This window comes from Pongo abelii, chromosome 10, assembly GCF_028885655.2.
Source record: "Pongo abelii isolate AG06213 chromosome 10, NHGRI_mPonAbe1-v2.0_pri, whole genome shotgun sequence".
Lineage (NCBI taxonomy): Eukaryota > Metazoa > Chordata > Mammalia > Primates > Hominidae > Pongo > Pongo abelii.
In genome coordinates, this window is record NC_071995.2 from 129,401,040 (window position 1) to 129,415,653 (window position 14,614).

Consider the following 14,614-nt stretch of genomic DNA (forward strand, 5'->3'; position numbering starts at 1 on the left):
CGACCCCATTCCCGCAGCACACGGGAAAGCCCCTCGCAGCTTCCTGGGCCCCAGGAGGGACGGCCTGAGACCGTGGCACTCCCGGAGGCACTGCCACCCACACCCCTACATACAAGCTTGGAAAGGAAGGTGGTCCCTCGGTGTGGACCCCTTATCACATAGGCCCCCTCTGTGTTTGTAGAGAACCCAGTCCCCAGACAGGAAGGTAAGGCTCAAAGGCAAGGCCTTCCCCAACAGAATTCAGGGTGTGAGATACTCGGGGCGCCAGGCCCTGTGGGGGTCTTTGGAAGACACAGAGCTGCATGCTGCTTTGGGCACCTGGCCCTCCTGGGGCTCAGTCTACGGAAGAGGCCCCCCACCACTGTGCGACATGCCCAGCGCCTCAGGAGGACGACATGGGGAGGTGGTGGGAGCCACCATGTCCCCCCAGCCCCCACCCTCTCTTCCTGTCTCGGGGTTTGTGGAGTGTGGGGACTCCGCCCAGTGTCTCCTACAGCAATCCCGGGAGTCAGCGGCGTGGCCTTTTCTCATAGGGGTGGGGGTGAAATTGAGCAGTATGTGCACGACCCCCACAGTGATCCCATTCTCGCTCCCCCTAGCGCATTCCCCACACAAGCTGGAACAGTCTTTAAGCAGGAATTAGACTACATCACCCCCTGCCTTAACAGCTTTCAGTGGCTTCACCTCGGACTCAGACAAAAAGCCAAGCACTGTCCTCTGCCCCGGCCTCAGCTCATCCCTGCCCCCGCCCCCTCCCCAGCCACACCAGCCCCTTCCCATCAATGTGACAGGACAGGACGCACAGGGCCCCTCCCCAGCCTCCACAGGCCCCTCCCGGCCAGCTCTGCGTCAACGGCCTTGCTGTGTCCTCCTCGCACCCCTCAATGGGATTTGCTTTTCTAAACGCTGCCTCCCCAGTGTTCTCTCTGCTCCCCCTTAGAACAGGGAACTCACCTGTGTTCACAGCGGGGCCCCCACATCCCAGCACATAGTCGGGCCAGGGACTTAACAGGGGCAAAGGGAAGAACCAACCAGAAGGAAGAGACGGAGGAGGATGGGGAAGGAAAAACAGGACAGACTGGCCAAGGTCCACACCAGACACACACGGCACAGGCAGGCCTGGCGGCCCCTGCGGGATGGGACTCACGTCTGACTCAGATCTGCATCTTGGGCTACCGGATCTTGACAGAAAGGTGGGCTTGGCGGACAGAGGCTCTGGCCTGTCACCGGGCTGCGGAAGGGGCCGGATATATTCACCGATCGCAGAGCCACCTCCAATAGCGCTCTCCTGACCTGGCCATGAACATTAAAACAAGTTGAAACAAATATACGAATAACATCGTCAAAGCACATTGGTCATGTGCCTACCTGGGGTGCCTTTCCCCTCTTTGACAACAGCCGCTGATTTTCATTTTGGGGTCCACCCGTCTCCTGCTCGCCATCTATGTAGGCTGGCGGCGTGACCCCACCCTCAGCTCTGGGCCCATCCAGCTGGCAGAGCCACCCTGGCGGTAACGCTTGTTTGGGAGCTCAGGACGAGGATGGGCCCAGGCAGAGGGAACTAAAGGAGGGTTGACAGCAAACAGGCTGCTCCTTTCCTTGGCTTAAAATTGAGTGGCTGTGAAGCTCAGGGAGGCCGCAAACCTCCTGCACCTGCAAGAGGAGCGATCCCGTGAGGACGGCACCTGCTCACAGCAAGACCAAGAGAAAATGGATCCCGGCGATGGGCTTGGAGCCCCTGGTTCAAGATGTACCTGAAGCCACGTCCTGGCTCTTCATCTGCTCCAGGTGACAGATAGACTCCTTTTTGCTCACACCAGTTTAGGTTGGCTTTGCTGTCACTTATGACCCTGAGTCCTAACTGGCCAAAGAGGTGGGTCTGTGGCTAAAAAAATACTCTTGACGAGAGATTTGCAAGGACTGAAATAGTTCTCATCCCATCCTATCCTCCTGGGGTCTCAGGGGCTGCTGAGCCCTGTCCTGGTCACCTGGGAGCATTGAGTACCATGACTAATGCTGGCCTGCGTGTCAGACGACAGCACAGCACTTTAACCAGGATCTGGGTGTGAAACACGACGCGGCTGCTTCCTTCCCAAGCTCTCCACTGCTGGGAAAGATGACACCTCCTCCCTGGGGTCCTCGGACCCTCTGTAGCTGTCACATCGCGAATTGCTGAGTCCACATCAGGAAGTATAAAATGATTTTAAAAACCATGAGGAATGTTCCAATAACGGCTGCCCTAGGAGCCACCCCTGGCAGGCCCCACAACTCCAGGCTGGAGTGAACAGCAGGACAGCGCCACCACGGCAGGGAATTGGAGCTGGGGCAGCCCTGCCCTGGGGTCCCCTGTGAGAACATCTGATCCTGGAGGGCAGGACCTGGTTGTATTCACTATAACATAGCTCGGCGTGCAGCAGGTGCAAAGTGAATATCGAACGATTCAGCTCCCAGAAGCCTCGGAAACCCAGCCGAGAGCAGAGCCTGCTGCAGGCTCCTCCACTTCCAACTGGCACTGTTGCCTCTCCTCTGCTCCCAGCCATGACATTCACCTGGGCCAGTGAACCTTGAGGGGAGTGACAGGCTCCACTTGTGAGCAGAAGCCACTTTTCCTCCCCACACAGTGGCCAGGGAAATTTCCAGAGAGGAAACACTGTCCTCCGGCATTCCGAGACCTGGGGGGCCGTGTGTGACTGCAGCAGAACTTAGCCCTTCCTGCCTGACACCGCTGCCACAGTGAACAGCAGGGGACGGCACAGCTGATGAAGGTGATATGAATACAGCAGTCACCTTGTATTCACACTTAATTTATCCAAACCCAACTCTCTAGGGAAAAATAACGTAATCCCCGTGGCAGCTCTTACCTGCCATTGTGCCTGAGAAGACAAAGTGAGATTAGAAACAAAACGTGCAGTGCCTTCAAGAGGGGCTGGTTCCCACGGGCCCCTCGAGATGCAAACACCGCACTCTCTCATGATGGGAATGCTCCAAAATACGTATGTTCTAGAAAAATATGGCTCAAAAAAATGTTGACTCAAAAAACCCAGCTCCCATACTGCAAGGAAAACTGGCTATGCCAGGGATAGGAGAGACCATGCCTCTCCCCAACACACTCCTTCCTAGGAGGTTGCCAGGGACAGTTTGGTCCATGAGCAACGCCTGCCTCACATACTGACTGTAGAGCCTCACTGTGTGTCAGAGGTGCCTCCCCATACGGGGCGCGAGTCCCTTTGTGGCCCGCCCCAGCCACAGGCCAGAGGAGCCCTGGGTGAAAGCACAGGTGAGTGACAGCACATCCGCCCGGGACCCCTCCTCTGTCTTGCAGCCAGCCCTGCACCTTCCACCACCCTCTCTCTCAGCTCAGTATGGGAGGAAGATCTGCGGCAGATGAACAGGTAAAAAATACAGATATGAACACGATGGGATGTTATCCAGCCTCAGGAAAGGAGGACACCCGGCCCTTTGTGACAGCACAATGGACCTGGAGGACTCTCTGCTACGCGGAATAACCCAGGCAGAGAGAGACAAACATGGCACGGACGGCCCCCACTCACGTGCAAAACCTCAACAAGGCCAACTCGCAGAAGCAGAGAACAGAATAGTGGTTACCAGGGGCCGGGCCACGGGCTGTTGTTCGAAGGGCGCACGATGAATACGCTTTGGGGATGTCCTACACAGAAACGTGAATGCAGCTGAAATGCTGGATTGTAGGCCAGGGCAGTGGCGCACACCTGTAATCCCAGCACTTTGGGAGGCCGAGGCAGGTGGATCACCTGAGGTCAGGAGTTTAAGACCAGCCTGGCCAACATGGTGAAACCCCATCTCTACTAAAAATACAAAATTTAGCCAGGCATGGTGGCAGGCACCTGTAATCCCAGCTACCTGGGAGGCTGAGGCAGGAGAATCGCTTGAACCTGGGAGGCGGGGGTTGTAGTGAGCCGAGATCACACCATTGCACTCCAGCCTGGGCAACGGAGCGAGACTCCATCGCAAAAAAAAAAAAAAAAAAAAAAAAAAATGCTGGATTATAGACTTGAAGTTTGCCAAGGAGGCAGATCTTAAGGGTTTTCACCATGAAAAGAAAAGGTAACCACGTGAGGACGCGGATAGGTGGTGGTATGTTAATTAGCTTGGCTGTGGTGATTATTTCACAGTTGATTTATGTTACATGGGATCAAGTTGTACACCTTAAATATATATGATTTCTAATTATCCACTATACCTCAAAGTTGGAAAAAATGTACAAAAATAAGTAAACACAGAGGGGGAAAATGTACAAAAATAAGTAAACACATTCAGAGAGTGGGGGAAGAAAGGATAAAACAAGGGGAGACCCTAAGCAGAGGCCTGGAAGAGGGGCCTGTGCTGTCTGCAGGGAGGAGTGTCCTGGTGGGATCGGGGTGCTGCGGGGCAGCTCTCTGGAGGCGCTGGTGTCTGCGCCATAAGCGACATGCACTGTGAGGAGAGTGCCAGGGCAATGCCAGGGGAGACGGGCATGGGCCATGCCAGGGGACCCCTGGTGGGTGAGGAAACTGTGATTAAATGAGCTGGATTCATTAGGAGGGTGCATCTTCCAGACGGTTATTAAACAGAAGCCGTGGTGCAAACCTTCTCTGCCAGGCGGCCCTGGCTTAGTAAAGGCACGGTACTGCTTTGGTTTTTTGGTTTTACGCAGTGTGCATTTTCCACCGTGGTTAATCAGATTCCTTTTTCCACGCTGGCCAATCGCTGTTCCCACCTCCCTTACCTGTGAGCTTTGCAGTGGGTTCCACATTCACATGCTGTGAGCCTCGGGCTCACCGGGCAGGCCTGGGACTGCTGTTTTCAGTAGGGCCAGCTTGCAAGGTGGGTCACTGGCTGGTGTCTGGAACTCAGCTTCTGAAATGTCCCCTACACTGGATGGAAACGTCTCCTGACTGATGAAGGCAAGCCTGGCTTGTGCACACCACACAGCTCATACTGAACACCTGCTTTCCTTCCGGGAGTCTGGAGCTTCAGTGGGCACAGTGCCCGTGCAAGCAGCCCCCAGGAAAAGCTCTGGGCCCAAGTTTCAGTGGGTTTCCCAGAGCAGAAGCCGTGCATTTCTTGTCGCACGGAGCCAGGCTCTGTGTGGCCCTTCGCGGGAGGGAGAGAGAGAGCGTGGAGACACGTGCATTCTGTCTTCCCCTGGGAAGAACTGAAACCATCTCATTTTCCTCCACCGTTCAGGTGTCACAGCTCAAATGTGGTTTCTTGGCAGCCACCTTCCGGGACCATCTAGAAGAGCCCAAGTCACCGTCCACCTCATCACCTGGTCTGCCTGCAGCGTCTGGATCATAGGCTCCCCACGTATCGTCTGCCTGCCAGCAGGAGCTCCGCACGGAGCCCTGTCTCTCAACATCACAACCTGGGCAGGGCATGCAGCCCAGGTGTCGTGAGTGCCTAGAGATGAGCGGCAGAGCGCTCGGACCCTGGTCCCTGGTCCCTGGTCCCTGCCCACTGGCCTTCCACAGCCACAGCCACTTACCCCACCTGGCATTCTCTCTGATGCACAGACCAAAAGGGAAGGGCAAGGGAAGGCGCGGGACGAGCGGAGAGGCAGGAGAATCTTTTTTAGCAAGACACAAGTGGCATCTCCTTATTTTAATGATAAAAAGCACCCAAGGTACTTATATATTCTGATAAGAACTAGGGGAAATTTGCAAATTATCTTTTTATGGAATTCCAAAGTGAGGTTCAGAAGCTCATCTCCCCTAATTTTTTTTAAACCAACTTCTTAAACAGGTGGGCAGACCTGGTCATGAAACCTGTCTAACCTCTGCATCCCACTTAACTTTCGGCAGGGACATGGCACCTCCACCGAGGTCTGATTAAAGGACACCTGTGATTGCTCTGCCTGTGACCAAGACTAAACCCCCCAGCACACACACAGGTGGCTTCTCCCCATCCGGCCTCTAAGCAGGACTGTGACGGGCGAGGGCTCATGTTCACCACTGCCTTTGCTGGAACAGAGGTTCCAAGCACGTCCCAATGTCACCAACAGGTTACTGAGATGAGAAGGAAGGAAAAACAACGAACACAGAGAAACGAGCTTCACAGAGCGTTGGAGCACCCAGCCAAGAAATCCTCGTGGAGTCGTTGCCAGTGTAGACTCTGCAGCCAGTCTCCTGGGTTCAAATCCCAGACTGAGCCTTCATCAGCATCTATGTGACCCACACTAGTGCCTTGGTTTTTCTCGCCTGTAAAGTGGGCCCATTTTACAGGTGAGAAAATGTGTGGGTTCCACATTTGTGGATGCCCGTGAGGTGCTGAGGGCACCGTGTGCCCCACGGCTGTGAGCAGCCCTGTTCTCATCCTTCCCACTGCGGTGGCGGGTCCCTGTACCCTCTGCCAGGTGTCACCAAATCGACTTCACCTGTGCACACCCTCTCAGGCGGCCAACGGCCATTCTCTCCCCACCACAGCCAAGGCGCTAGGTCCAGGTACTTACCTTTGCCGAGGGAGGTGGCTAGGCCATTCATGAACTGTGGGAAACGCTTGCCGGGGGCCGTGGAAACGTCCAGGGGAGCCACCGCGCTGCCACCCAGCAGGTCAATCTTCCCAGCGTGCTGCCGGAACTTCTCCAGGTCCCGGGACAGCAGGTTGAACTGCTCACTTTGAGTCCGGCATTTCTCTTCCAGCTCTCGAACCTTGGACTGCATGGCAGAGGCAGGACAGGGGGTCAGTGGTGGCATTTGGTGGTGGAAATGTGTGTGCGCCTGTTCACATGTGTTGTATGTGTGCACATATGCATGTGTGTGCACGTGTGTGTACACACGTGTTGTGTCTGTGAAAATGCATGTGTGGTGTGTGCATGTGCATATGAACCTGTATCGCGTGTGCATGTGTCTGTGTGTGACATGTGCAGCAGGGCCGCCTCCCACCTCCACGGGAGAGCGGTGCCTGATAAACCCAGCCTCTCCTGCCACCTGGCTACTGGCCAATGTGAGAAACCACAGGTGCCAAGAAATCCTGCAAACACTCAGCTCCCAGCCAACCGTAGATTGTTCTGGGCTCTGCGTGTAGCCCGGGCACTTTGCAGTTGGCAGGCTTTGCTAGAGCTGTTTGGAACTTGGAGTATGAGGCTGTGACGCAGCCCAGACTCAGGGGAGCAGCTCAAGTGCTGTCCCACGGATGCAACGATGCAATTCTTCTCATCCAGGGCGCCCGCCCCCTTGGACTGCAGAACCCTTAAGAACGCCACTTTGAGCAATAAGGAATCTCTATCTGCTACATTCAGTTAGCAACATTGCTGCATTTGCAGACAACACGAAGACACCTCGGGAGCTCTGGGGAAGGCAAACGTCTCCTCCGGGGACACACACAGGAAAGGTGTAGCCCAGCAAAGCTCCTTCCTCGGGGCAGGACGGGCCTAGGCTGTGTCCAATCTCAGGACATCTCTGACCCTTGTGGGCTTCTTCCCAGGTCAGAGGTGCATGGGCAAAGCCCCTCTCCCTGCTCCCCTGGGACTTGAGCTCTACGTAAGACATGGTCTCCTGAGATGGGTTTCTGGCACCCATCACAGAAGGTGCAGGACAGAGGGGTCTACAGAGGACCCACTCTACCTTCTCACCCCGCATTCCTTTCTCCACTGCGCTGACAGCCCCCCGGCACTGCGGTAGCTCCTGGACTGTTTGTTTCTTGTTGGTGTCCACGACTACACTCTCAGCCCCAAGCCTCTGTTTTCTGGCTCATGGACACCTTCGATACTCTGCATGGACTTAGCACCCAGCAGGTGCTCAAAGAGAGTTTGCTGAATCAGTGAAAAAGGCAAGCCCTGAGCTGTGGGCACCGCGCTCCTCGTGGGGATGGCTTGTTGGGTCTGCATGCAAGGCCGCTTTCTTGCCACTCCTTACTTTAGGATGGCTGGGAAAATCCCATTTATGGGATTATTAATGTCATCTGTGGGGCTGACGACACTGACGTTTCCCCCAGTGAAATGTCAGCCCCATAAGGGCAGGGCTTTGTCTGCCTGTTTCCTGCTGCGTCCCGGACCTGAGTGAAGGGCTCAGCAACAGCCCCCCACCTCCCCCTCCCCCTCCTCCGCCCCTGCTCTTCTTCCATCCTCTCCCCCACTATCCCTCCACAGGCAGCAGGCTTCTCAGCTCCTTAGTCCAGAATGAAGCACTATTTATGGCTGAGATCATGGATTTCTAAAATAAACCTAACAAATCCAAAGCCTGTAATTAATTTCTTTGATTCATTAAAAGAAATCAGCAGTATTCTTCTTTAAAAAGCTGAATGGGCTTGGCCAAGCCGGCTGTGTCTACCGAGGAAGGCATTGAGCTAAAAACCCAGGGTTCTCCGGGGCCTGACATGGAAAGCATCGGAGGGAACCCAAGCCCGGGACAGCTCCGACCCCAAATGTGGGGTCTGCAGGTGGGATGACAACTTGGCTTCGCCGGGCTTGCAGGGGCTCTGGCTCTGCTGGTTCAGCCCTTAAGACAGAGTGATGGGCCCTGCAGGGCAGCCAGGGTCCTGGCCAGGGAACAGCTGCCACTGCCTGCTGCAGGCAAGGCCAGACCCCGGAGGGCCCTGAGCTCAACTGTGTGAGCCAACGAACCCCCAGGCACCCATGGGGCACTCGCGGAGCCTTCCCAGGGTGTGGAGAAACAGGAGACGTTTAATAGTCATGCATTCATTCTAACATGCGACAGGGAACGTGTAACTGGCACACCTATTCCCTAACGTCGTGTCTATGAAAATGACCTAACTAAAATAGGCCAGGCGCAGTGGCTCACGCCTGTAATCCCAGCACTTTGAGAGGCCGAGGTGGGCGGATCACCTGAGCTCAGGAGTTCGAGACCAGCCTGGCCAACATGGTGAAACTCATCCTCTACTAAAAATACAAAATTAGCCGGGCAGGGTGACACGCGCCTGTAGTCCCAGCTACTCGGGAGGCTGAGGCAGGAGAATCGCTTGAACCCGGGAGGCAGAGGCTGTAGTGAGCCGAGATCGAGCCACTGCACTCCAGCCTGGGCAACAAGAGTGACACTCTGTCTCAAAAAACAAACAAACAAAAAAAAGTGAATAGATTTTTCATACAAAAATCTTGAAATGATAAAATTATAGCAATAAAGAACAGATCAGCGGTTGTCAGGGTTTCGGGTTAGGGGAGGGTGTGACGAGGGAAGGTGCCATGAGGGAGTTTCTCTGGGTGACAGAGCCGTCTGTACACCTGATGGTGGTGGTTATAAGAATCTGTATATACCACCAAATGCCACAGAGCTATATACGGAAAAAAAAAAAAAAGAGTGGATATAAACACTGGAGAAAGCAAGTAAATTCCCCAGCATGCTACAGTGCTGCTCCCACGCCAGCTTCCCGGCTTTGAGAACACACTCTGGCTACAGAGACGCCACCACCGGGAAGCCGGAAGAGGGGCCACGGGAACTCTCCCTGCTGTCTTTGCAAATTCCCGTGAACCCAAAATTACTTCAAAATAAAGTTTTCAGAAGTGAAGAGATTTTAAACAATAGGAACTAAGAATACAGGTGGCATACAGAGACGGTGAAAATAATGAAAGGCACCACCCCATCAAGGGGGCTAAGGGCGGCTGAGGTCACAGGAGCCTAAAGCGGGTTCTGCATCTGATACACACCTACGCAGCGGCCGGCAGGCTGAGGGCTGCCTGCTTTTGTTTGCAGGAGAGTGGGTTGTGTGCAATACCGAGGGAAGAGGGCAGGCTGTCTGCTGTCACATGGTTCCATGGGACTCCCAGAAATGACGGGGGGTGGGGGGCCAAGGATGAGGGTGAGCGGAGCAGCAGCTGCATACTCTCTGTGGTTTGGTCCTCAACGCCTGGCAGGGCCACCCCCACGCCCGTGTCCTGTGTGGGCCATAGTGGTGCTTCCCAAGGTCAGCCCCTTGGCCTGGCCCATCAGTCCATCCTCAACTCTTAGTTCAGGACTTGGCACAGGGTGGGCATTTAACAGATACTTGGTGGATCACAATAAGCTGTGGGTAAAGGAATCTACGCACAGAAAGCGTGGAGTACCCTTGAGTTAGAGATGAACCAGGTCACCTCTGTCCAAGGGAGATAGAAAACGGGTGGAGGAGCAGCCACCGGGTGGCTCATTAAGGAACCCCGAGATCCCTGCCAGGGGCCAGTGGGGTTCAAGAAGGGCAGCCACTAGCTTACCGAGGGGACTGCGTCCTCTGTGCACAGAGTGGGGCCTGGAGCACAGACTCACAGGATACCTAGAGCTGAGGGTTCCCCTTGGGAGAGGGAACCCAGCCCTGATGAACACCCAGGCCTGTGATGACACAGCGCGTGACCACGGGTGAGAAAAGGCCACGCCACCCAGGTCCGCACGAGTGCCTGAACCCCAGTGCCACAGACTCAAGACTCAGGGCCTGAGGCCTAGCAGGGCCGGACTCCCCTTCCCTCTGCGGCCGAGGCTTGGGGTGACTGGGCAATGAGCCGAAGGAGGAGGGTCGGGAAAGGCCTGAACATTCCCCAGCTGGGGGCAGCGGCAAGAGTGACATTCTGTCTCAAAAAAAAAAAAAAAAAAAAAAGTCCCAGGGCCAGAGCGCCCGTGAGCGGCTAGGGCAGTGCCCGTCAGAGGTTAGTCCCGTCCTCTGTGAAACAGCCATGATGACAGAGCCTGTTTCTAGGATGAGCGTGAGGGCGGAGTGCGTCAACGGAGGCTTAGGGCTCAGAAAATGGCCGCAGGTGGAATGCTGGGCACACGGAACTGCCGTTAGCAGCAGCGGCGGCGCTCGCAGGAGCAGCTGTAATCATGCTGGCAGTATTGGTATTGATTAGCAGTACTAGTGTCAGTAGTACTGGTATTTTTATTACTTGCAGTAGTAGCAGCATTAACAGCAGGGGTAGCAACGGTAGTATTTTTTGTAGGAACAGCGTTGGTATGAGTAGTGGTATAGTAACAGTGCTGTTGGTATTAGTATTAATAGCAGCATAGTATTAGCAGCAGCAGCAGCAATATTGGTATTATTTGTACTAGTAGCAGCAGTATCATTATTACTCCCTGCAAGTGTACTGGTGTTATCCTTCACAGTAACAGTTTGGTGTTAGTATTAGTATCAGCAGCAGATGCAGTATTAGCAACAGCAACAGCAGGGATATTGGTATTCTTAGCAGAGTAGCAGCCAGCCACTGTCCTTGCTTCCCCCACAGATTCCCCAGGGCCTGGCGCCGGGGACATCCACCGCCTTCTGAGGGGTGTCGGGAGCAGGAGGCCCACGGGCAGCAGTGAGCGGGGAGAGCCAGCTCGCCTTGAGCCCCGTCCCACAGTCCCCTCGCCCACCTGGGCTCACTGCACAGGAGATTCCATGCCCTCCTGTGACACAAAGTCATTCCCTTCTTGAAGCCTGAGAAACACCCCCAGGCTCCCAGCTGTCACCTCCTCCCAAAGGGTGTTTCTCCTCTAAGGGGTCACCAGATAGGGCCAGTGGTTCACCATTCACAAGGGACCCATCCGCAGGACCCAGCTACCTCCCTCCAGGCTCTACCTATGACACTGGGAGTCACATTTCCACACGAGATGTGGATGGGAGGATGTCCAAACCACACTGCCCTGCTTCTCTCAAGGAGGCTGCAGAGGGCCTGGCCCGGGGGTTGTAAGGACGCCGGCTCTGCCGAGCTCGTTCTTGCCAACTGCTCCTTACACCTCGGGGGGTCCCGGGATGGACTTGAGTGCTACGGCAAATCACCGTGTGGACACAGCCCTGCACGCAGACTGGCAGGGGTGCCAGCAGGGGCAGGGGCAGGGCAGGCCTGCAGGAACTCAGGATGGGGTGGTTAGCAGGGCAACCGGCTCTGTCCAAAGGGGCCGGTGCCTCGGCCCGGGTGCAGCCCACCAAAGGCAAAGCTAAAGCTTCTGGTTTCCCAGGAGCAGCAGGACATCATCCCCTCCACATCTCATGTTGAAATGTGACCTCCAGTGTTGGAGGCGGGGCCTGGCAGGAGGTGTCTGGGTCCTGGGGGCAGATCCCTTATGAATAGCTTGGCGCTGTCCTTGCCATAATGAGCAGGCTAAGTTCACACAAGGTCTGGTTGTTGAAAAGAGCCTGGCACCTCCCATACCCTCCTGCTCTCAGCACATGACATGCCTGCTCCCCCTTTGCCTTCTGCCATGATTCTAAGTTTCCCAAGGCCTCCCCAGAAGCCAGCACACCCCCTGTACAGCCTATAGGACCATCAGCCAGTGACTCCTTCATAAATCACCTTCATAAAACTTCATAAATGGCCCAGCCTCAGGCATTCCTTTATAGCAAGAACGACCTGACAAACCCAGGGAATTTTCAATTCACCGGAAAATCTCACATTTTAAATACTGGTTGAGTATTTAAAGGCCCATCAGCAGCCTGGGCTGACAGACATATCTAGAGATGGCTGCAGGCTGTGGCTGCTGGCCGTGGTGCTGCTCTGCACGACAATATGGTGACACTCCCGCATCAGCAGGTTGGGTGTGTGGGGGGGTCAGGTTGGATCAAATGCCCTCATGGCCCTGTAGATGCCCCCAGCTGTACCCACATAAGCCTCCGACACACAGGAGGATCCCTCGCTTGCTCCTGGGCCTGGGGGGCTCTGGAACTTAGATTTTGTGACCCTCTGCGTGCCTATATCCACCTGGGCATCGAGCACGCACTTACAGACAAGCTGGGCAATGCATTGCCATAATTGAGGATCCCACCCAGGGGTGGCCAGTGCAGACACCAGGAAGGCCGCGCTGCCGCAAGCCTGGAGACAGCTGCCCCGAGGATGCCTGCCCGGCTGCGTCTCCACCGAGGTCCAAGGCATGCTACTCGGCGTGACCAGTATCAGGAAAAATAAACAGTAAAATTATTGGCTTTTTCCTAAGCATAAGGGATGGGAGAAATGGGCATTTGTTGGTTAAAGTGAAATATGTCACCCAGCTCACGCATCTTAGCACTGCCCCACCTTTGAATGAGCAGGGTGTGGACTAGTGAGGCCCTGCTCCTGCGGTCTTGGGCACGGTGTGCAGAGCTGGGTCTCTAGCTGGTCCTGCGTGCGGACGCTGATTCGAGGAGTCTGGTTGCCCTAGTCCCTGTGCAGTTGACGTGCTTTCCCTGAATGAGCATCATGGGGCCAACGCGCAAGCACCCTCCTAGCAGGGCAGAGCGCTGGCACCACGTGGAGCTCACAGACCAGGCATGGAATGTACCCTCTCCTGTCTGCTTGTCCACCAGCCCATGCTCCGTAAATGCTTGTCTGATGGGAGAATCTGCTGTGAGACTTGCTTTCCTTATAACCTACACTGAAGGTGTGGAACAAGGGCACAGCCTCCCCCTCCTCAAATTCCTACCAAGGAGAACCTAAGAGTCCTGCCCACCCACACCCAGCTTGTTTGCACCTTTCCTTTAGGCTCCTTGCCTGAGCACAGCTCCCTGGCGTCTTGGCAGCAGGGAAGGCTCTCGTCACTGCCAGGTGGGTCCCTGCTGGGGCAAAGAGCTTCCAATTGCCTATGGGGAGGAATTGCCAGCAGGAGCCGCTTCCAAAGCATGCTGAGAGAAAAGAGGAACCCGCGGTCCTGCCCCAGGCGGGCGCATTTATACCTCGATATTTATTTCTGGATACAGAGTGCTGTCCTGTCTGGGTTTGGGACTGGGCCTGGGTGTCACCCCGGCTGCAGGGATGCAGGGACACACCCAGCCCCATGGTGCTGGCTCCTCCCCACCCCGAGGCCACCTGCAGGTGCTAGGGCCTGCAGGGCGCTGCTCAGAAGCAACTGAGTCCAGACCAGGCAGGAACAGATGGCACAGTCATCAGGCAAATCAACTATAATTGGAACAAACAGCAGAGGCTTGCAAATGTGGATGTGGCTATTTCTAAAGACAAGGGGGAAGCATCCAAGTCGCCCCCGCAGCTCCCCCAGCTCCCGGCTCAGTGCCCTCCTCTGGCTTCCCAGCCTCTGTAAAGAGGGGTGATAAGCAGGCGCCGTGCTGGCGGCTGGCATCCAAACGGGGTGGTTCTGAGAGCAAGAGGCCCAATGCATAATCACTCCAGAATCACAGGCAGAACCCAGGGACGGTCCAGGCTCACCGGGTCACTTGACTTAGTGTCAGAGGCGTTCAAACCACAGCGACTCCATCTTGAATAGGGGCTGGGAAAGATGAGGCTGAGACCTACTGGGCTGCATTCCCAGACGGTGAAGGCGTTCTAAGTCACAGGATGGGATAGGAGCTCGACACAAGATACAGGTCATAAAGACCCTGCTGATAAAACAGGATGCAGTAAAGGAGCCACCGAGACCCACCAAAACCAAGATGGCAATGAGAGTGACCTCTGGTCGTCCTCACAGCACATTATACGCTCATTATAACGCATTGGCTGCTAAAAGACACTCCCCCCAGCGCCATGACAATTTACAGATGCCACGGCAACATGAGGAAGTTACCCTACATGGCCTGAAAAGGGTGGAGCCCTCAGTTCTGGGAACTGCCCACCCTCCCCCCACAAAAACTCGTGAACAATCTACGCCTTTTCAGCATATAATCAAGAAACAACCATGAATAGCCCACGCTGCTGCTCTGCCTGTGGAGTGGCCATCCATTTGTTTCTTTTCTTCTCTCACACACTGACTTTCGCCTTCCTCTACAGACTCACCCAAAT

General features: G+C 55.3%; 1 protein-coding gene across 6 annotated transcripts in view; it reads right to left on the reverse strand.

Moving 5' to 3' along the window:
- RIMBP2 (RIMS binding protein 2) overlaps positions 1–14,614 on the reverse strand; it is a 323,541-nt gene that overhangs the window by 58,971 nt on the left and 249,956 nt on the right. For all 6 annotated transcript variants that reach the window (XM_054527741.1, XM_054527742.1, XM_054527745.2 and 3 more), the window contains 2 exons: positions 6,467–6,671; positions 1,148–1,293 (listed from right to left, as the gene is read on the reverse strand). In XM_054527741.1, the coding sequence (XP_054383716.1) occupies positions 1,148–1,293; positions 6,467–6,671 (351 nt within the window). The remainder of the gene's footprint in view (positions 1–1,147; positions 1,294–6,466; positions 6,672–14,614) is intronic.